This window comes from Chiloscyllium punctatum, chromosome 49 (assembly GCF_047496795.1).
Source record: "Chiloscyllium punctatum isolate Juve2018m chromosome 49, sChiPun1.3, whole genome shotgun sequence".
In the NCBI taxonomy this organism is placed as follows: domain Eukaryota; kingdom Metazoa; phylum Chordata; class Chondrichthyes; order Orectolobiformes; family Hemiscylliidae; genus Chiloscyllium; species Chiloscyllium punctatum.
In genome coordinates, this window is record NC_092787.1 from 21,207,157 (window position 1) to 21,229,274 (window position 22,118).

General features: G+C 50.7%; 1 protein-coding gene across 1 annotated transcript in view; it reads right to left on the minus strand.

Annotated features, from left to right (window-relative positions):
* Positions 1-975: 975 nt before the first annotated feature.
* slc27a4 (solute carrier family 27 member 4) overlaps positions 976-22,118 on the minus strand; it is a 61,196-nt gene continuing 40,053 nt past the window's right edge. The window contains exons 5-12 of the mRNA XM_072565793.1: positions 18,678-18,769; positions 17,376-17,485; positions 16,639-16,848; positions 13,446-13,572; positions 12,154-12,291; positions 7,614-7,778; positions 4,935-5,081; positions 976-3,581 (exon numbers count right to left, since the gene is read on the minus strand). Of these exons, the coding sequence (XP_072421894.1) occupies positions 3,424-3,581; positions 4,935-5,081; positions 7,614-7,778; positions 12,154-12,291; positions 13,446-13,572; positions 16,639-16,848; positions 17,376-17,485; positions 18,678-18,769 (1,147 nt within the window). The 3' untranslated portion in view covers positions 976-3,423. The remainder of the gene's footprint in view (positions 3,582-4,934; positions 5,082-7,613; positions 7,779-12,153; positions 12,292-13,445; positions 13,573-16,638; positions 16,849-17,375; positions 17,486-18,677; positions 18,770-22,118) is intronic.

A 22,118-nucleotide genomic window follows, 5' to 3' on the forward strand; every position in this document is an offset into this window, starting at 1 on the left:
ATCCACCGAGTTTCTCCAGTGATTTAACTCTTGCTTTCTCTTTCCACAGATGCTATCAGACCTGCTGAGTTTCTCCAGCACTCTCTGGTTGCTCTGAAAAGGCCCAGTGAACCACACCACCCGACCACGTAGACTGCAACAACGGCTCACTGTTACCCTCCCAAGGGCTATTACAGAGTGGTAACACATTTTCACCTTGCTGCTGACGCCCATATCCCAATAGTTAATAGTTTAATTAAAATTAAAAAGGTTCTTCTCCACCCCGACACCCTGTCAATGACCTGTATCCTGTAAACTCAGTGATCATAGAATCCCTACAGCGTGGAAACAGGCCCTTCGGCCCAACAAGTCCACACCGACCCTCTGAAGATTAACCCACCCAGACCCATTCCCCTACTCTATTACATTTACTCCTGACTAATGCACCCAACCTACACATCCCTGAACACTATGGACAATTTAGCATGGCCAATTCACCTAACCCACACACCTTTGGATTGTGGGAGGAACCCCACGCAGACACGGGGAGAATGTGCAAACTCCACACAGACAGTCACCCGAGGCTGGAATCGAACCCAGGTCCCTGGCGCTGCGAGGCAGCAGTGCTAACCAATGAGCCACCGTGCTGCCCCAATGTGCCCTCTCCTGCCCTGTGGCATCACTCCCTGTTCTGACAGTGAAGACATATGGCAGCCCAGCCCAGTCGAGTGCCAGGCTCCAGGCTATGTGCCTCCTGGGTTAGCTCACACTCCCTGGGCAGGCCCGGCCTGCTCTGAGCCTTTCCTCACTCTGCTAATGAACCCAAATTCCCAGCAGCACTTCCTGCTGCCCTGACGATACACTGACTGTTTCCAGTTCAGGAGTATTTGATTCAAACCACGCAGTGGTGCTGAATTATTGACTTGTCAACACGAAAGGCCACAAGCAGCTCAATATGTTAATGGGTTTGGACATTCTCTAAAGAGACCCACAGCATCAGAGGGAAGCAACACACCTTTATTGACCGTTCGGAATATTATCACCACCGTTGTAGCCTCACTAAATGAGAAATCATTCCAATCACATTGCACCAGTGTAATAGAATTCTCAGCACATCAGATGACACCACTTATTCCCGTGAGCACTCCCCCCTTGTGCTGCTGCATAATCCCGGACTGCAAGGTCAACAGGGGCACCTGCTCAGGACACAAACCACAAACTGTACGCGGGGGAGAGGGGAACAAAAGAAAAATCAAATCAGCACTGGCACCTCCCTCCACTCCCTGCCACCTCACTCCTTCGTAGAGTCATTGTGAACCTGCTGGACCTGGGCTCATTTCTCCAGCAGAAGCCTATCCCCTCACCCCACCCCACCCCAGGGAACCTTCATCCTGTCTGACCGTTCACATTGCAGCTGCCACACGGGGTGAAGCTGCTGCCCCTCATCTGGGGATCAGCGTGGGTCAGGGGATTACAATAAGAACCAGCTCCCTCCACCGAGCGAGAGAGACTTATCACCTCAAGAGAGGGGCTGGGCCCCACTGTGCAGCTACCACTAGGCCCCAGGGTGGAGACACCAATGGGTCCCACAGTGGAGCTACTACAGGGCCCCACGGTGCAGCTACCACTGGACCCTAGGGTGGAGATACCAATGGGTCCCACAGTGGAGCTACTACAAGGCCCAATGGTGGAGATACTACAGGATACCATGGACCCCACAGTTCAGCTACCGCTAGGCCCCAGGGTGGAGCTACTGTCAGGCTCCACAGTGCAGCTGCCATGGGGGTGTAGTGTCCAGTAAAAGCCTGTCCTCTCTTGGGTTGGAAACAGTAGAGGCCATTATTCCCTGTAATGTTTGACCCAGTGTCTGTATGAGTTCCTCCAGTGCATCGCCCTTTTCCAATTTCTTTGTGGGATCCTGCACAGGTGCCAACTGAGGAGGGCACTGACAAATTCTGGTTACGGCTCTGTTGTACAGAGGAGGAGAAACTTGGTTTGAGGAGGCCATTCGTCCCCTCAGGCCTGCTCTCCCATAAGTTTGGCTGACCTCCACATCAGCTTTGCTGTTCCATCTGATCCCAGATCGATCCAGATAATCACAAGCTGCACGTACACTGCCGAACTGGGTAAATAATTCCAAACACACAACAATAGTTTGTGTGAAGACATTCCCCACCATTTTAGCCTTTAAAGTCTGACCCCTTATCTGAAGATGTTCTAGACTTTGCCATCAGGGACACTATTCCTCTGTATTGACCCTATCAAATCCTTGACATCACTAAGACCAACCCTCACCTTTCAACAGCCCAGAGAACACACACTCATTCCACTCAGTTTCTGCTGATAGAATAGTCCCTTCATCCCAGGAATCAGTCAAGTGAATCTTTGTCACTGAATGTGGAGCTCCCTCCCTCAGCGCTGACCCTCCAACAGTGCAGCGCTCCATCCCTCAGCGCTGACCCTCCGACAACACGGAGCTCCCTCCCTCAGAGCTGACCCTCCAACAGTGCAATGCTCCCTCCCTCAGAACTGACCGTCCGGCAGTGCAATGCTCCCTCCCTCAGCATTGACCCTCCGACAGTGCAGCGCTCCCTCCCTCAGTGCTGACCCTCCAACAGCACGGCGCTCCCTCCCTCAGCGCTGACCCTCCGACAGTGCAATGCTCCATCCCTCAGCGCTGAACCTCCGACAGTGCGGCGCTCCCCCAGTGTTGACCCTCCAACCGTGTGGAACTCCCTCCCTCAGCGCTGACCCTCCGACAGTGCGGCGCTCCCCCAGCGTTGACCCTCCGACCGTGTGGAACTCCCTCCCTCAGCGCTGACCCTCCGACAGTGCGGAACTCCCTCTCTCCCAAAATGTTGACCCTCCGACAGCACGGAACTCCCTCCCTCAGCGCTGACCCTCCGACACCCACTCCATGCTGAAATAGGGGTGTCAAGTATAGATGTGGTAAATAGATGATTCCTTAGTGGACAGGAATGATACTGTACCCGTCACTCCCTGCATCCAACAACAATAACCTGAATGGTGTAAAAGGACCAGTACTGAGGGATAATTTATATGGAGATCAAACAGTGACAGCTCACATCCCCGTATGAATCCTGTTTAATTAAACATTCAAACACCTGAAGATGCTACACAGGCTGTCGAAGAAACCAATAAATAAAAGCTTTGTCCCAATTGAAGATCACCATCCCAAACAAAACCGATAATAAAAATTATAATTCTCTTGTGCAAAATTGTAATAATCGCTCTTCATAAATTACTAGCAAATCTGTAATAAACTTAAAGAAAAATAATGGAATTCTCTGTAAAGTTCCTGTACATGCAAATCTGGTCAAGTAACAGAAATGGAATTAATTATCCCTTTTGCTATTTCTGGCTACTCACAGCAGATAAAGAGTGAGGTAAACAAACAGTTAGAGAGAGATCACTGAGCTTTCATCACAACTTCCGTTTCCCTGATTGGATGCTTCTGAAGAGCTCTTCATCCAATTGGATGTATGTTCGCTGTTTTTGATCCAGGAGATAAAGTTTGTCCTTAATGTTCCTCGGGTCGAACCCTTCCTTTCTCATGTCTGTTTTTTGGAATTTGAACGTTCCTGGGTATGAGAAGGAAAGGTCAGTGTCAGGAAAGCAATTAGAGAGTCATACAGCACAGAAGCAGACCCTTCGGTCCAATAATCTACACTGACCATAATCCCAAACTAGTCTCATCTGCCTGCGCTTGGCCTATATATCCCTCCAAACATTTCTTACTCATGTATTTAACTACACGGCACAGTGGCACAGTGGTTAGCACGGCTGCCTCACAGAGTCAGAGACCCGGGTTCAATTCCCACCTCAGTCTGTGTGGAGTTTGCACATTCTCCCAGTGTCTGCGTGGGTTTGCTCCGGGTGCTCCGGCTTCCTCCCACAGCCCAAGAATGTGCAGGTTAGGGGAATTGGTCATGCTAAATTGCCCAGAGTGTTAGGTGAAGGGGTAAATGTAGGGGAAGGGGAATGGGAATGGGTATGGGTGGGTTGCTCTTTGGAAGGTCGGTGTGGACTTGTTGGGCCGAAGGGCCTGATTCCACCCTGTAAGTAATATAATCTAAATGTCTTTTAAATGGTGGAACTGTACCCGCATCTATTCCACACGTGAACCACTTTCTCTGTAGGAGAGAATGGCCTTTTTAAATCTTTCTTCTATCACCTGTAAAGTATGTCCACTTGTCTTGAAATCCCCCACCCGAGGGAAAAGACACCCACCAATCACCTTATCCATGCCCCTCGATTTTATAAGCCTCTATAGGTCACTCCTCAATCTCCTACGCTCCAGTAAAAAGGCTAAGCCTGTCCCAGCCCATCCGATAACTCAAACTCTCCATTCCCAGCAACATCCTGGTAAATCTTTTCTGAACACTATCCAGCTCAACAATATCCTTCCTGTAATGCAGGACTCCAGACAAGGTCTCACCAACATCCTGTACAACCTCAACATAACGTCCCAACTCCTACACTCAAAGGTCTGAGCAACAAAGGCAAGTGTGCTAAATGGAGGGCCGGCGCCAAGGGAGCACCGCGCGGTCAGGGGGCCGGCGCCGAGGGAGCACCGCGCGGTCAGGGGGTGCACTGCATGGTCTGAGGGCCAGCTCTGAGGTCGGAGAGCTAGCTCCAAGGGAGCACCACGCGGTTGGAGGGCCAGTGCCAAAGGGACATTGCCAGGTGAAAGGTGCTGTATTAATGCTGCATTGCGCTCGCAGAGGAACAGTACTGACTAATTGTGGTGCTACAGTCTTGGAGTTAGAGGTCAGTCCCATGGGAAAAGCGAGCATGTGATTAATCATTCAGTCCTTACAACCCACGCAGGTAACTTGTTGAATTCTCTTATTGCTATCAGTCTTTTCAAAACTTCGGACATGATGACAGCATTCCAGGTGGCAGAATGCTTCCAGAAGATTCCCATCTCATACCTGTTTTGCTCACTGCTGGTAATAATCGCAGGAATATGGGTCGTGCGTACTGAGGTAAAGCTACCTCGAGGTCAGTGTAGAACGTCTCCAGGTTGATTTGATCGTTAGGGTCTGCTATTGCAGCCATTCCAGCTTTACCTTCTGCACCTGAAGTGGGGACAGAAACCAGAGGGGTGTAAGTTACTCACCAGGAGACATGGTGCCAATCTACACTGTCCTGGATGGCGTTTTGTTGAGTGTTGTTGGAGCTTCATTCCTTCAGTAATTTTTATGTAAAAGGACGGCAATTAACTGCTCCTCTCCTACCAACCGCACGAGCGTATTTCCCACACTGCACTTCAGATAGTGACCCAGAAGCAGGTGTTCTGCTCACATTTGAGCTCCCTCACTGAGAGAAACAGAGACCACTGCCGTACTGTCCCTTTGAGGGCCTGGGTGACTAACCGCTTTCCTGTTGCCGATGGCTCATTGGTGGAGTTGGTAACATCAATAGTCTCGTAATCCAGAGACCCTGGCTCACAACCATCGGGACACAGGTTCAGGTCTCACTGCAGCTGGTGGTATTTAAATATAATCAGTAAAAATCTGGATGTGAAATGTCGCCTTCATTATTATCATTGTTTGTTGGAAAAATCTATTTGGTTCACTAATGTCCTTTCACGAAGGAATCTGCCATCCTCACCAAATGTGGCCTACATGTGAGTCCAGACCCACGGCAACATGCTGACCATTAACTGTCCTCTGACATGATTGGTCTGATGTGCCTATCTAATGTGTCTTGTTAGCACATAAAAAAACACTTTTCACAAATGACACTCCTAAATCAAATCAAATCATTTCAAGGGTAAATAGAGATGGACAACACAAAATCACCCTGACAATGGCACCACATCCTATCAAATAATTTTTTAAAAGGAGGACTTTGAATGAAGGCAAAATATCGAGGATACTGGAAATCGTAAACAAAAACAGGAGTTGCTGGAAAATCCCACGAAGTCTGGCAGCATCTGTTAAGGGGAGTCAGAATTAATGCTTCGGGTGCAGTGACCCTTCCTCAGAACTGGTGGGAGCTGGGAAAAGGATTTTTTTTAATAGAGAAAATGGGCTGGGGAAGAGTAAACGATAGGAGAGATAGAACCCAAAGAGATAGAAAAACAGCTGGACAAACAGAGGAGTGGTTAAAGGTCAGGCTGGGGTTAGGAATAGCTGCTAATGAAGGCGATTAATGACGGCCAGTGGGCAGCATGGATAACAGCCCATGTGATGACAGGGGGCAGCGGGTGGTCACAGCCCATGTGATGACAGGGGGTAGCGCGTGCTAACAGCCCATGTGATGACAGGGGGTAGCGCGTGCTAACAGCCCATGTGATGACAGGGGGTAGCGCGTGCTAACAGCCCATGTGATGACAGGGGGTAGCGCGTGCTAACAGCCCATGTGATGACAGGGGGTAGCGCGTGCTAACAGCCCATGTGATGACAGGGGGTAGCGCGTGCTAACAGCCCATGTGATGACAGGAGCTAGCGCGGGTTAAGAGCCCATGTGATGACAGGAGCTAGCGCGGGGTAAGAGCCCATGTGATGACAGGAGCTAGCGCGGGGTAAGAGCCCATGTGATGACATGGGGTAGCGCGGGGTAAGAGCCCATGTGATGACAGGGGGGTAGCGCGTGCTAACAGCCCATGTGATGACAGGGGGTAGCACGTGCTAACAGCCCATGTGAACACAGTGGGTAGCGCGTGGTCACAGCCCATGTGAACACAGGGGGTAGCATGTGGTAAGAGCCCATGTGATGACAAGGCTTGGTGTATTGGGATGGGGAAAGATGCTCCAGCCCGAACGTTGCTGAACTAAATATTTAAGTCCTGAAGGTTGCAGGTTCCCAGAGCAGAAAATGAGATGCTGCTCTTCCAGCTTGTGCTAACCTTCACTGGAGCACTGCAGTGAGCCTGGAAACGGGACAATGGGAAACAGGTCAGTGTGTTAAAGTGGCAGGCAACTGGGAATCTCCGGGTCATCTCTGTGGCAGAACGTAGGTGCTCTGCAAGGCGATCACCCAGTCCACACTTCATTCAAATGGAGAGTTCGGGTGTTTAAAGATGTTTAAGACACTGGACAGGGTAGATAGAGAGATGGCATTTCCACTGGTCAGTGAGGCTGGCGCTGGGTGAGGGAGGGTGAAAGTTCAAGGTGGATTTTTCATTCCTGAAATCAGGAAACTCTTCCAGCCACAGAGGGTGGGGAAATCTGAAACTCCTTACTCCGAGTGATCCCTGATCTATGGCATAACTGTGACAGCTGATCATTATCGCATTGATTGGCAAAACAGGCAGGAGAGAGTGTCGAAGTGGCACCCCCTCTTGGTTGATGTTCTCAGTGAGCTCTTCATTGTTACCCCTTAGCCAACTTTCTACCTCCCTATTCTCACCCTGCCCACCACCACCAGAGACAGCAACAGATGGAGGGGCCCAGACACTAACAACACAGCACTGCTTTGCTGTTGCAAGTCCCCGGCGAGCTGACTGGCAATTCAACTATGGTAGGCATCATACTAACACCCTCACCCGGCTGCAATCGGGTCAGGGCCACCCGGATTCCTGCCTGGGGGCCCCACCGATGCAGAGATGAGGGTCAGTGTCCGGTAACCAGCTCCCCATTTCCGTCTAAATGCTAAAGACTTACCGGGCACTTCAACACCATACACCACAACGTCCGTCATGCCGAGGATCCGACTCAGAGTCCCCTCCACCTCTGTGGTCGACACATTCTCACCTTTCCAACGGAAAGTGTCCCCCGTGCGGTCTCGGAAATACATGTAACCGTACTCGTCCATGACCAGGACATCGCCTGCAGGGAACAGGGAGCCTGCAGTGAGTGCTCAGGAGCTAACAGCGACAGACGATAAAATCCACACCACGCTGAACATCGCAACGCACGGGTGAAACGCAGAGTGCAAACAGATTCAGAAACAGCTTGCAAAAAGGAGTTGGATTAAAGACTTGCAGGAGGAAAGGACTGCACTGAAATGGGGAAAGATTCAGGGACGGGGACGGAGTAATTTAACAGGCTCTCCACGTGGCAAGAGCAAAGGTGAGTCACTGCAAGGTGTCTGTGCATGGTTCCAACAGGGCAGGCAGTCTCTGGTCAGACACAGCAAGTTGACAATCTCGGTCATCTGAGAATAAAGGGACTACAGAACAACCTCGGTTATCCGAACATCAATTATCCAAATTTCGGATTTAGATTAGATTAGATTCCCTACAGTGTGGGAACAGGCCCTTCAGCCCAACAAGTCCACACTGACCCTCCGAAGAGTAACCCACCCAGACCCATTTCCCCCTAACTCTACAGGCAATTTAGCGTGACCAATTCACCTGACCTGCGCATCTTTGGATTGTGGGAGGAAACCGGAGCACCCGGAGGAAACCCACGCAGACACGGGGAGAATGTGCAAACCCTACACAGAGACAGTCGCCTGAGGCTGGAATCGAACCTGGGTCCCCGGCGCTGTGAGGCAGCAGTGCTAACCACTCAGGCACCGTGCCGCCCCAAATTATCCAAACAAGATCTCAAGGTCTCGTAAATGCTTCCTTTGTTTACGATCAGATCAGTTATCTGAACAAAATACTCAGTCTGTCTCATTCCGATAATCAAAGTTGTTCTGCACATGAATAGCAAGACAGGGTATAAGAATGCACAACATCTGGGTAGTAAGAGAGGTCAATGAGGTGAACTGAGTAATATCTTTCCTGGCGTATTAACAGCTTTATCTTTACTAAAAATTACTAAACATCAGAGATTCAGAGATACTGATTAGGAAAACAACATTAGAGACAGAGAATGCTGGAGAAACTCAGCAGGCCTGGCAGAGTCTGCAAAGAAGGGAACACAGTTAACACAGAGTCTGCTATGACTCTCCTGTGATGAGTTGTGTTTTAAAGAGGGATTTGTTCTGTTTCTCCATGGACAGCACAGTAAATAGCTTTGGTTTTTTTTTTAAAAAGCTCAGACAAAACAAGTGCGAGTGGGTGGAGTCAGGCTCACACAGCCCTGGGTTTGAGCTTTCTGTTGTTGAAGCTGGGGTTTTGGAATTGAAGCTGCTAGATACAGCTCTCTCTTGCTGCTGCTCAATTCAAGCTTTTGGTTTTTCCTTTCTCTGGGACTGAAGGAGATAGCAAATGAGGGAAATTGGCTTTGCTGAATTTGCCTTTGCCAAGGGTGGGGTAATGGTACGCAGCCATATTGAAACAGTTGATGACTCGTAGTTATTCATGTAGTATTTTGATAGAGTTAAAGTTGCGCCAATTCTTCTTTGTTGTTTGCATTTTAACTGTAGTGTAAGAATAAAGTGTGTTTGGTTTAAAGCCCAGTAGTTTGACCAATCAAATCGCGTCTGGAACACAGCACCTTAAACTAGCCTTTAAAGTAAAAATAAATGCTAGGATCTTGGCTATCGCCTTGATATGTTTTGAGGGGGTTTGGTCTGGTCCATACCACCTCTTCAAACATTAGACTGGATAATTTGCATTGTGCCAGCCAATATACAAATTAGGAGCAGAAGGAGGCCATTCGGCCCTCGAGTCTGTTCCGCGGTTTGATAAAGTCATGGCTGATCGCATTGTGATCTTTATTTTTCAGTCTACTCCCCAAAACCCATGACTGCCTTGCTCATCAAACTCAGCTGTTGCCTCCTCCACTGTTCTCTGGAGAAGAAGGTTCCAGACTCTCAACCTTCCCAGAGAAAGAAAATTCCCTTCTTTGCAACCTTTAAATGGGAGACCTCTTAAACTGTGGGTGCTCGCTCTAGTCTCTCGGACAGGGAGAGAGAGTCTCCTTTCAGTGTTCACCCAATCAAGACCCTTCATGAGGTTATGACTGAACAAGGTCACCTCCCATCCTTCAAAACTCCAGTGGATACAGACCCAACCTGACCCACATTTCCACATTACATACCACCTCACCACCCCCATCAGGAAATCAGGTATGTGAGCCTTCCCTCAAATGGGAGGATGGGAGAGTAGGTGTGACTGCTCAGGTACATGAAGACAATCAAAGAGTCATAGAGATGTACAGCACGGGAACAGACCCTTCGGTCCAACTCATTCATGCCGACCAGATATCCTAACTTAGTCCAGTCCCATATCCCTCCAAACCCTTCCTATTCATATACCCATCCAGATACCTTTTAAATGTTGTAATTGTACCAGCCTCCACCGCATCCTCTGGCAGCTCATTCCATACACGTACCACCCTCTGAGTGAAAAAGTTGCCCCTTAGGTCCCTTTTATATCTTTCCCCTCTCACCCTAAACCTATGCCCTCTAGTTCTGGACTCCCCTAGCCTCGGGAAAAGACCTTGTTTATTTACCCTATCCATGCCCCTCATGATTTTATAAACCCCTATAAGGTCACTGCTCAGCCTCCGACGCTCCGGGGAAGACAGCCCCAGTCTGTTCAGCCTCTCCCTGTAGCTCAAACCCTCCAACCCTGGCAACATCCTTGTAAATCCTTTCTGGAGTCTTTCAAGTTTCACAACGTCTTTTCAATAGGATGGAGACCAGAACTGCACACAATATTCCAAAAGTGGCCTAACCAATCCAAATGACCTTTCACCATGGTGCAACCTTAATGTTTCCAAGTCAGAATGGAGAGGCTTTTGAACAAGGTTCATGACCCTGAGCAAGGATTGCACTTGGAGACTGTCTCAGTTTTCCAAGGGCCCGGTCACCAAATGTGACTGCGCCAGCAGCATCGATGACCTTAGAAGTAGCCAAGGGGAGTGACGTTGGGCAAGGGTAGACCCTTGTATTCATACAGCGGCCCAGCCCTGCACAGAGATCTGGTCTGAAAATGTCCAGGTTGACCAGAGGTAATCAAATGGCAAACGTTTTCTATTGGTCTCTGTCCCAAAGAAGGAGGAAAATGTGTCTTTCCACAGGCTGCAGCTCAGGGGCTTCACCTGACTGATCCCTGCAAAGAGAAGGCGGTTCCTATGAGGAAGGAAAGAGCCTTTTAGAGGAGTAAGAGGTGGTCATCTCACTGAAATGTGTAGCGTCCTTAATAAAGATGCCAGGGTCAATCCCCGCCTTGGCTGGAGACTGTGGAGGTGACCCAATGACTCTGGATAAGGCGGCGGCCATTTTGTGACCTAGATCGGGAGAAATGGCTCCCCCTCAGAGACTCACAGAGTTTTGGAATCCTCTATCAGGGAATTTATTCAGGGCAGAGATCAAAGTGTTTTTACCCAGCCAAGGAAAGGATTGGGTAGAAAGCAGAGACCACAGAAGGCTTAGCGTGCAGCAGGAGGCCATTAGGCCCATCGTACCTATACCAGATCTTCAGTCGTGACCTAGTGCCAACCTCCAGTTTTTCTCCTGTACCTTTACACATTGGATGATTGTTTCCGTGGAAACAATGAGATCAGGTGGAATGATCATGTTGAACAGGGGAGCTGACTCAGGCAGACTCTACAACAACAGCCTATAGCACCTTTAACACAATATTTAAAATAAGATATTTATTATCATTGCGGTTAAGGCGGAAATTATTTCCTCAGAGGATCTCTCTTTTTCAAAAGACGGTGGAAGCAATACCTTTGAATCTTTTTAAGGCAGAGGCAGGTGGATATTGACGAGCGAGGGGAAGGAAAAGGTTCTGTGGAGTTGGCCGGAATGTGGAGTAATCAGAGCAGCAGCGGTCTTAACGAATGGCAGACCAAGCTTGAGGGGCCGAATGGCCTAACGCCATTTACAAATATTATATTTGTTCTCACGTTCAAAACGTCCCAAGTTCCTTCACAGTTACATTGTAAAATCGGGTCTGACAAAACCGAACCATACCAGGAGACAGAAGTACAGTTAGGCAGTGGATTGGTCAAGCAGCTTAGTTGTGAAAGGTGCTATATTAATGCAGGTTCCTGTTGGGGACGTGCCCGGGATTCTGTCAGACACAGAGGTTCCTTTTGAGCTTCCGAAGCGCGGGAAGTTGGGATTGATGAAGCAAACAGTCAGCGTGCCGACTCGGGGACTCCTCTCAATATCCTTCCCGACCACCAGCTCCCCTCAACTCCTGCCACAGAGGGGGCTCCAACATGCCCCCTCCTCCTTCCTCAGGGCCGTCCTGCTTGCTGCCCTGACCCGGTGACTGGTGACTGGCCGAGTGGCCACTCGCTGGACTCCAGCCTGAGCCCCAGCTCCCCCGGCCATACCCTCCCCTACCTTTACCTGAGAGATAGGCAGCATCCCCCTTCTTGAACACATCCTGTGCGACCTTTTTGGTGGTCGCCGTCTCGTTGACGTATCCGTCGAACCTCCGCAGAGGGTCACTCTGGACAATCCGACCCACCAACTGACCCGCCTCACCTGGGGCGGGGGGGAAACGGAGACAGAGTGGCTGGTCAGAGTGTGGCCAACTAATTCAATAAAAGTCTACAATTAAAATAACGCACCATCACTTGTTCTAAAGACCCATCTGGTTCACTGTCGTCCATTGGGGAATCTGCCATCCTTACCCGATCTGGCCTACTTGTGACTCCTGACCCACAGCAATGTGGATGACTCATAATCAAAGAGGGGATTAGAGTGCCAATTAATTGCATATTCCGTACAGGATGTGGGTGTCACCGACAGGGCCCTGTAGCTGGTTGGACCAGCCTTTGCCCACATCCCCTTCCTGTCCTTCAGAAGGTGCTGCTGAGTCAGTCTGCAGTCTGTGTGATCTAACTGGAGTCGTTCTGGGATTCAGACCCAATAACACCTAGGGAACGACAACATAGTTCCAGCTGGGCGGAAGGGAACCTTCAGACGGTGGTGTCCTTTGCAAGGGTAGACGGCGCTGGGTTTGGAAGGTGCTGTCTCAGGACCCTCAGTGAACTGCTGCAGTGCACCTTGTAGATGGTACACACTGTACATTCTCGAGAGTGGGAGTGAACGCTGAAGGGGTGGATTCGATATTAATCAAGTGGGCTGCTTTGTTCTGGTGGAGTGGGACCTTCTTGAGTGTTGTTGGAACTACACCCATCCAGACAAGCGGGGAGTATTCCATCACACTCGTGACTTGGGCCTTGTAGACGGTGAACAATCTTTGGGGAGTCAGATGATGAGTTACTGGCCACGGAACCTCAGACTCAGACCTGCTGTTGTTGCCACAGTAACTGTATGGCAGGTCTAGTTCAGTCACTGGCCATTCAGAATGACAATTATCTGCCTTCCTTTAGCCCCTAGCTGGGGGGAGGGCTGTTCCAACATTCTGGTATATTGTCTAACTGTTCCATTTTTGTAACGGTGAATCTAACCGGTGAGATTTTGAAGGGTGTTTGACTGTGGGTGCATACCTGTGTGTACGCACATCCCCCCACGTTCCCTCTCTAAGTCAGTAACACCTGAGCTTAACTGAACACCACTAACCCGAGAGATTTTCTCTTTTAACACAAAGAGTCGTTTGGTTGTACTTTGGTCACAGACTGAGGATGGATTGTGAACAGCAGTTGCTAGGTTACCGGATGCTGTAAGGATACCTGGTTTACAGGGGATACAGACACCATCAGCTCCTCGAACCAGCTCCATCGTGTCCTCATTCACCTTAACTAACCGGATCGGGTAGACAAACGGCAGAATGCGACTGTTAAAGCCACAGGCACCAACCTGCAAAAGGGAAATGACGGACAACTCGATTTTAAACTGCAGCCTGCCAGACAAACTCGCGAGGATCCACGTGGCCACCGGAAAATAGGTATACCTCGGAAATCCTGTCCTGTTGCCCACACACCAGAGCGCAAGCAAGCCTCACCATACTGCCCCACGCCAGCAAAAAATAACAAAAAAGGACGTCACATTTTCACAGGAAATTATTACTTGGCTGCAATGTCTGAAGATAACATTGGCCAACATGACACCAAACAGACTGTGGTCGCACTCTCGACAAAATGACACCCTCTGGGTGCTCTGGTTTCGGCCCACAGTCCAAAGATGTGCAGGTTAGGTGAATTGGCCCACAGTGTTCAGGGATGTGTAGATTAGTCAGGGCAAATGTAGAGTAATAGGGTAAGGGAATGGTTACTCTTTGGAGTGGTCTTAATAGGCCAAATGGCCTGTTTCCACACTGTAGGGATTCTCTGATCCTACGAAACTCTCAAACTCCAGTAAAGGCTTGAAATATTTCTTGACAACAACTTGCATTTGTGGAATGTGACAGGCCAAGGGAGTGGGAAAATACATAGCAGACAAAGTATAATGTGGATAAATGTGAGGTTATCCAGTCTGGCAGCAAAAGCAGTGGGTTATCATCCAAATAGCAATCGATTGGGAAAGGGGGAGGTGGAATGAGGCCTGGGTGCCATCGTACGCCAGGCACTGTCAGTAAGAACGCGGGAGCAGCAGATGGTAGAGGAAGCAAATGGGCCATTGGTCTTCACAGTGAGAGGATTCGGGGACAGGAGCAGGGATGTCTTGCTGCAGTTGCACGGGACCTTGGTGAGAGCACACGCAAAGTGAGTGTGTGCAGTTTGGGCCTCCTCATCTCAGGAAGGACGTTCTGGGGATGGGGAAAGTGCAGCAAAGATTTCCCAGATTGTTGGCAGGAGTGACGTACGAAGAGAGACTGGATCAGTGAGGATGATATTCACAGGAGCTTAGATGTATGAGGCTGGCGCATCTTATAGAAACCTGTACAACTCCAACAGGACGAGCCAGGGTAAACACAGAAAGGATGTTCCCGATGAGCAGGGAGTGCAGAACCACGGGTCACAGTCTGAGGATATAGGGCAGGCCATTTACGACTGAGAGGAGGAGAAATGGCTTCAACTCAGAGTGGAATTCTCTGCCCCAGAAAAGCAGTTAAGGACAAAACATTCAACATTTTCAAGGAGGAGTTTAGTTCTTAGGGCCCAAGGGATCCAAGAGGACAGGGAGAAAAGCAGGAGCAGGGACAGAGTTGGATGATATTGAATGGGGGAGTGGACTCAAGGGGCTGAATGGCCTACTCCCACTCCTACTATTTACATTTCTATATTGTACCTTGAATATGGCGAAATGTTCTATGGTGCTTCACAGGGATAAAGTCAAACAAGAACACTAGATGGCAAACCCATTGGAGGGGGAGAGGTAGCCAAGAGCTCAGTCAAAGAGGTTGGCTTTAAGGATGTTCCCTGAGGAGGAGGGAGGGAGCTGGTTGAGCGACGGGAGTGGAGGGAGCTGGTGGAGGGACGGGAGGGGAGGGAGGGAGCTGGTGGAGGGACGGGAGGCAAGGGAGGGAGCTGGTGGAGGGACTGGAGTGGAGGGAGCTGGTGGAGGGACGGGAGAGGAGGGAGCTGGTGGAGGGACTGGAGAGGAGGGAGCTGGTGGAGGGACGGGAGGGGAGGGAGGGAGCTGGTGGAGGGACGGGAGAGGAGGGAGCTGGTGGAGGGACGGGAGGGGAGGGAGGGAGCTGGTGGAGGGACGGGAGAGGAGGGAGCTGGTGGAGGGACTGGAGTGGAGGGAGGGAGCTGGTGAAGGGACGGGAGGGGAGGGAGCTGGTGGAGGGACGGAGCTGGTGGAGGGATGGGAGGCAAGGGAGGGAGCTGGTGGAGGGACGGGAGAGGAGGGAGCTGGTGGAGGGACGGGAGGGGAGGGAGGGAGCTGGTGGAGGGACGGGAGGCAAGGGAGCTGGTGGAGGGACGGGAGGGGAGGGAGGGAGCTGGTGGAGGGACGGGAGGCAAGGGAGCTGGTGGAGGGACGGGAGAGGAGGGAGCTGGTGGAGGGACGGGAGGGGAGGGAGGGAGCTGGTGGAGGGACGGGAGTGGAGGGAGCTGGTGGAGGGACGGGAGAGGAGGGAGCTGGTGGAGGGACGGGAGAGGAGGGAGCTGGTGGAGGGACGGGAGAGGAGGGAGCTGGTGGAGGGACGGGAGAGGAGGGAGGGAGCTGGTGGAGGGACGGGAGGCAAGGGAGGGAGCTGGTGGAGGGACGGGAGGGAGAGAGCTGGTGGAGGGATGAGAGCTGGAGGAGGGATGGGAGAGAGCTGCTGGAGGGACGGGAGTGAGGGAGGGGAGGGGAAGGAATTATGGACTGTAGGGCCCAGGCATCTGTAGGCACAGCCACTGGACGCAGGATGGAGGATGTGAGGGACCCACGGGGTACCAGGGCTGGAGCAGCTCAACTTTTCCTGGGATCTGAAGGATTGGAGTAGCACCAAGGGATCGCCCGGTTACTGAGAGTGTGTGGAGAGGGCAGGAAGACTGCAACCGTGTGAAGCAAGTTCAGGAAAGGAATCGGGAAGCACAGCTCCCTGGAAAAACCCAGCAAAGGATGGGATGCTCTTAGGAAGCTCAGTGTAGATGCAATGGGCTGAATGGCCTGCTTCCACACTGTAGGGGTGCTATGGAGGGTGGAGGGGGAAATCAGACAGATTGGACCCAGCCTGCAGAGAGGCAGCAGGAATTGAACGGGCTGAACAGCTTCCTGCTGCCTCACTACGACCCAGTGAGCAGTTTCTAATGGCAGACTGTCAGATGCCACACTCCTGCTTTTATTTCCCCAAACACCCCCCTCCCCCAGCCCATTGCGCTTTCCCTCCCACCGCCCTTTCTTCTCCCTCAACCCATCTCCCACTCTGTCCCCACAACCCCCCTCCCTCTCCACCCCCACCACCCCCCCCCTCCCCAGGTCCCCCCCTACCCCCCCACCCAGGTCCCCCTCCCTCTCTGCCCCCACCCCCCCAGGCCCTCCCCCCCCCACCTTGTTGTCGAAGTTTCCGAGGCTGCAGTTACACTCTGTGGCTCCGTAGAATTCAGCGACCTGTGGGATGTGGAAGCGGGTGGTGAAGTCCTCCCAGATGGACGGGCGCAGGCCATTCCCCAGCGCCATCCGCACACGGTGCTGCCTCTCCACTGCCCGCTCCGGTTGGCTCAGCAGGTAGCGGCATATCTCCCCGATGTACTGTACAATCTGAGGGAGGAGAACATGCAGGAGAACCGTCAGGTGCTGGGGAGGTCGAGGGAGAGAGGGGGAGAGAGGGAGAGAGGGAGAGAGGGAGAAACAAAGAGAGACAGAGAAACAAAGAGAGACAGAGAAACAAAGACCCAGTCTCATTCCAAATTAAACAGCAACATGGACCTGAAGAAGATTCAATCTCACTCCTGCAGCAGGAGCCCTAGTGTTAATCAGCTGAGTAAGGAGGGGTCAGTTAGCTCAGTTGGCTGGATGGCTTGTTTGTGATGGGGAGTGATGCCAACAGCGTGGGTTCAATTCCTGCACTGACTGAGGTTACCATGAAGGTCTCACATTGTCAACCTCCTCCCCCTGCCTGAGGCACGGTGCCCATTGGGGTAAATGAGAGTGCCGCCCTGTGTTCACTTCACCTTTCCTGGAACAAAAGGCCATTGTGTTAGCCCAGCTCAGACTGCACAGGGTTAAAGGGCAATCAGAGGGTGTGGGGGGGTATTCTGCAACGTCTCACAGAGAGCATCACTCACCGTGCACCTGTATTTCACACAATCGTCCCAAAAGCGTGAGGCAGAGAACTTCTTCCTGATTACCACAGTCAGTCCATGCAGGAGACACTGCCCAATTCCCACAATATTCCCTACAGGAACAAACAGGACCATGTCAGTGACAACATGCTCAGTTTCCACTCGTTAACGTTCCGAGTATCGGCTGGAGATAAATGCTGCTCCGTTCAGTTCAAAGCTGCTCAGGAGTGAGACAACACTCAGCGATCTATCAAACCGACAGGGGAAAGGTCCAGGCGCATCACAACCAAATACTGACACCTCCTTTCCCCACTGACTTCCCGCCCTTCCCTCCCTCACTGACCTTCCCTCCCTCACTGACCCCCCCCCACTGCCCTTCCCTCCCTCACTGACCCTGACCCCTCCCCCACTGCCCTTTCCCCCCCTCACTGACCCCCCATTGTCCTTTCCCCCACTGCCCTCCTGCCCCTCACTGACCCCCTCCTCCGTCCACCTTACACCCCCCATTCCGATTGTCCTTCACCCCGCCCTGTCCCTCCGTCCCGGCCTCACTGCACTTCCCTCAAGGCCCCTCTCTCCCTCACCATATGCCCCTCCCTCACAGTCCCTTCCTCCTATCCTCCCTCACTGCCCCAGTTTTATGCACCTCCCCACTCTCCCTCCAGCACTGCCCACCCTCACTGCTCTGCCTCACCCTCCCCCTCTGTCCCACCTGCCCTCCCTCTGCATTCCTCCACAGTCCCTCATCACCTCTCACTCCCCCCCCTTCCTTCACCATCCCTCACTTTCCCACCCCTACTTGACAGGGTAGATGTGAAAAGGTTGTTTCCCCTAGTGGGAAAATCTAGGTTCAGAGGGTATAGTCTCAGAATAAAGAGTTGTACATTTAAGGTAGAGAGGAGGAGGAATTTCCTCTCTCAGAGGGTAACAAACCTGTGGAACTCTTGACCAAAGGAGGCGGCCAAGGCTGGGTCATTAAGTATATTCAAGGTGGAGATAGACGGATCTTTCAGCAGTAAAGGAAAATCAATGGTTCTTGGGAAAAACAGAAAAGTGGAGTTGAGGATTATCAGATTAGCTGTAAACGTCTTGAATGGTGGAGCAGACTCGATGGGCTGAATGGCCTATTTCTTTTCCAACATGGAATCATACAGATCCTTCAATCCAACTCATCCATGCTGACCGGTGTCCCAAACCTTTACGGTCTATTTCGGGAAGTGAGAGTGTTTACAGCTAGCACTGTATCCTGTCTCTTTCTGTCCCCCAAATCCTCCCTCCCCTGCCCCACACGCCTCACCCAGTTACCTGCAGAGTGGTAGAGAGGCAGACAGTCATAGACAATGTCGTCAGTGCGCATTCGAAACCCATAATAAACCAAAGCTGCCATTCGGTAATACCTGGAAGGAGAGTGAACATTTAAGACTGGTTTCCAGTTGAAAAGAGAGACCCGTTATCAAAGGTTTCTCCCTCCCGAGCATCAGGACAAATGCACGAAAAGCCAAGTTTCAAACAATCGCAACAATTTATACCACAGCAGAACCGATGCTGATTTATTGGCAAGTTGACCCTGATTGGCCAAGGCAAAAGTAACAGCGAAACAGTAGGCTCCTCAAAATCTCAAGAAATTCAGAAAATGATGTGTTGGCCTGAACATACTGCTTTTGTTTGCAGAGGACAGTTTGCTGCATTTTCAATTGCTCCAATGTCTATCCTTCCAGGATTTTCTCCACCTACCTTTTTGTGGCACATCAGTCAAGTTAACTGGGCAAAGTGTGCCAATTCTAGAGAACGGGCAACGGGTCAGATGCCAGCTGGTGGTAGAACACTCATGTCCAGACATCCAAGTGCCAAAGCTGGACTGGCACTGCCAGCAGAATACTGCACAGTCTGAGGGGACACCTTGCAGATGAGACTTTAAAAGGGAAAAGCCTGACTGCTTCCTCAATCAGGTATTGAGGATCCCCTGGCACCATCGAGCAGAAGGGAAAAAAGGAGGACTGCAGATGCTGGAAACCAGGGTTTAGATTAGAGTGGTGCTGGAAAAGCACAGCAGGTCAGGCAGCATCCCAGGAGCAGGAAAATCGACGTTTCGGGCAAAAGCCCTTCATCAGGAGTGGAGACAGGGAACCTCCAGGGTGGAGAGATAAGTTACCATCTGATAGAAAATGAGGTGCCACTGGGTGCAGAAGATTACAATGTGCTTGGATATGGTCAGTGGATGGTATAAGTATCTATTAAAAATATCTATTATGGTTATAGGCATATGGTATAAATACATTATAAATATTATTATGGTTATCGACAGATGGAATAAATAAATATCTATTATGGTTATAGATAGATGGTAGACTAAAGAAAAGCTGTTTCCATTAAATGGATGGTACAAGCATGAGGCAAGGTATCCCATTAGCAGGAAGAGGTAATGAGAGGAAGAATTGTCTTAAACAGTGTGTGATAATGACCTGGGACAAGCCTGAGGTGCAACAGAGATAATGAATGATTTGAGGAGGGAGAAACCTTGCAGGAACTACAGGGATGGGACGAAGTGGATAGCTTTACAAAAGGACAGGCAATGGGCTGAATGGCCTTCCTTCTATGTTGTAATGCCCTTCTACTGCCATTGAAGGTTCACTCAGCTGATCCTGGGTATGAAGGAGAGGCTGAGGAGGTTAGGTCTGTACTCACTGGAATTTCGAAGTACGAGAGGTGACCTCATTGAAAAATATAAAATTCTTAGGGGCACTTGAGAGTCCATGTAGAGAGGGCAGGACCAAAGGGCATCATCTCAGGGTAAAAGGTCATCTGTTTAAGACAGAGATGGGGAGGAATTGCTTCTAGTCAGAGGGTGGTGAGTCTGTGGAGTCCTTTACCGTAGAGAGCTATCGAGGCTGGGACATTAACTGTATTCAAGGCTGAGATTGAGAGGTTGTTCATCAGGAAGGGAAAGCAAGGGCTATGGGGTGGGGGGGGTGGGGGGCAGGACAGTGGAGTTGAAGCGCATCAGATCAACCTCAGTCTCACTGAATGGCACAGGAGTTTGTCTGTGGTGTCTGGTTAACCAGGGAGAGAGAGGAGAAAGGGCGGGTTGGGGGGAGGGGGGGGAAGAAGAGGGCGAGGCTGCAAGAGGGAAATACAGGATCACAGAATGGTGGCTGCTCTGGGAGATACTATTCAGACCTTCACCCTGTGCCAGCACGCCTGTCCCTCACACTCTCTGTCAGTACGTTCCAGACCCTAACCCCTCGAGTGAACCTGCCTCCCCCACACCCTCTGTCGGTATGTTCCAGACCCTAACCCTTCGAGTGAACCTGCCTCCCCCACACTCTCAGACAGTACGTTTCCAGACCCTAACCACTTGAGTGAACCTGCCTCCCCCACACTCGCAGAAGCACGTTCCAAATGCTAACTACTTGAGTAAGCTATTCATGAGGCCTGACTTCCTGGGCTTCGATTCATTGCGAGGACTCAATCTGAAAAGGGAAAAACTCAACGGCCAAATAGCTGGTACCTCTACACTTTGAAGAGAAGCAGAGAAGGAGAAAGGCAGCAGCTGGTCATAGAGGCCAGATTCTGAGGGAGAGTCATACCAGACTCAAAATGCTCACTCTGTTTCTCTCTCCACAGACGCTGCCTGAGTTTCTCCAACACTTTTGGCATTTGTAAACAGAATTATTGACTCAATTCTTCACCCTGACCCTTCCTAATAGCACTCTCAATGTCTCTACACCCTTGGAGTGTAGCAGTTCAAGAGGGCAGCTCATCCCCAACTTCTCCATGGCATTTAGGGACAGGCAATAACTATCTGCCCCTCCCTGACACGCACATCCCGTGTGAGAATAAAAAGGAAACCCATCCTTAACTCACACCAGGAGCGGATTTAGGTGGATACAAGTCATCACCTGGTGGTACATAGGAAGTGAGAGACTGGGATGAGATCTTGAAGGTTACGGTAAAGATTCAAAGGGTAGACATGGAAATAATCTCCCCATTTATGGTTAGGAGAGATAGGAATTAGGTATTGAATGTTGGACTCACTCAGAGATGTAGAGCACAGCACGGAAACAGATCCTTCAGTCCAGCCTGTCCATGCCAACCAGATATCCTAAATTAATCTCGTCCCAATTGCCAGCACCCGGCCCAAATCCCTCTAAACCCTTCCTATTCACATACCCATCCAGATGCCTTTTAAATGTTGCAATTGTACCAGCCTCCACCACATCCTCTGGCAGCTCATTCCTTACATGTACCATCTTCTGTGTGAAAAAGTTGCCCCTTAGGTCCCTTTTAAATCTTTCCCCCTCACCCTAAACCTATGCCCTCTAGTTCTGGACTCCCCCCACCCCAGAGAAAAAGACATTGTCTGTTTATCCTATCATGATTTTATAAACTTCTATAAGGTCACCCCTCAGCCTCCGACGCTCCAGGGAAAACAGCCCCAGCCTGTTCAGCCTCTCCCTGTAGCTCACACCCTCCAACCCTGGTAACATCCTTGTAAATCTTTTCTGAACCCTTTCAAGTTTAACAACATCTTTCCTATAACTGCACAGGCAGTGCTCGAGCCAAAGAATAAAAATGCATTTAAGGGAAAGTCCATTGAGCAACTGTAGGTCCAGGGAAGAGGTGGTTATGCTGGTGTGTTGAGACAAAATAGGGAGAGGCTCCCGTGGTGCATAAATGCAGCTGCAGACTTACTGGGAATATTGCCAGTTTCTGTGCTGCAGACTCCAAGTAACTTGCATTGATATA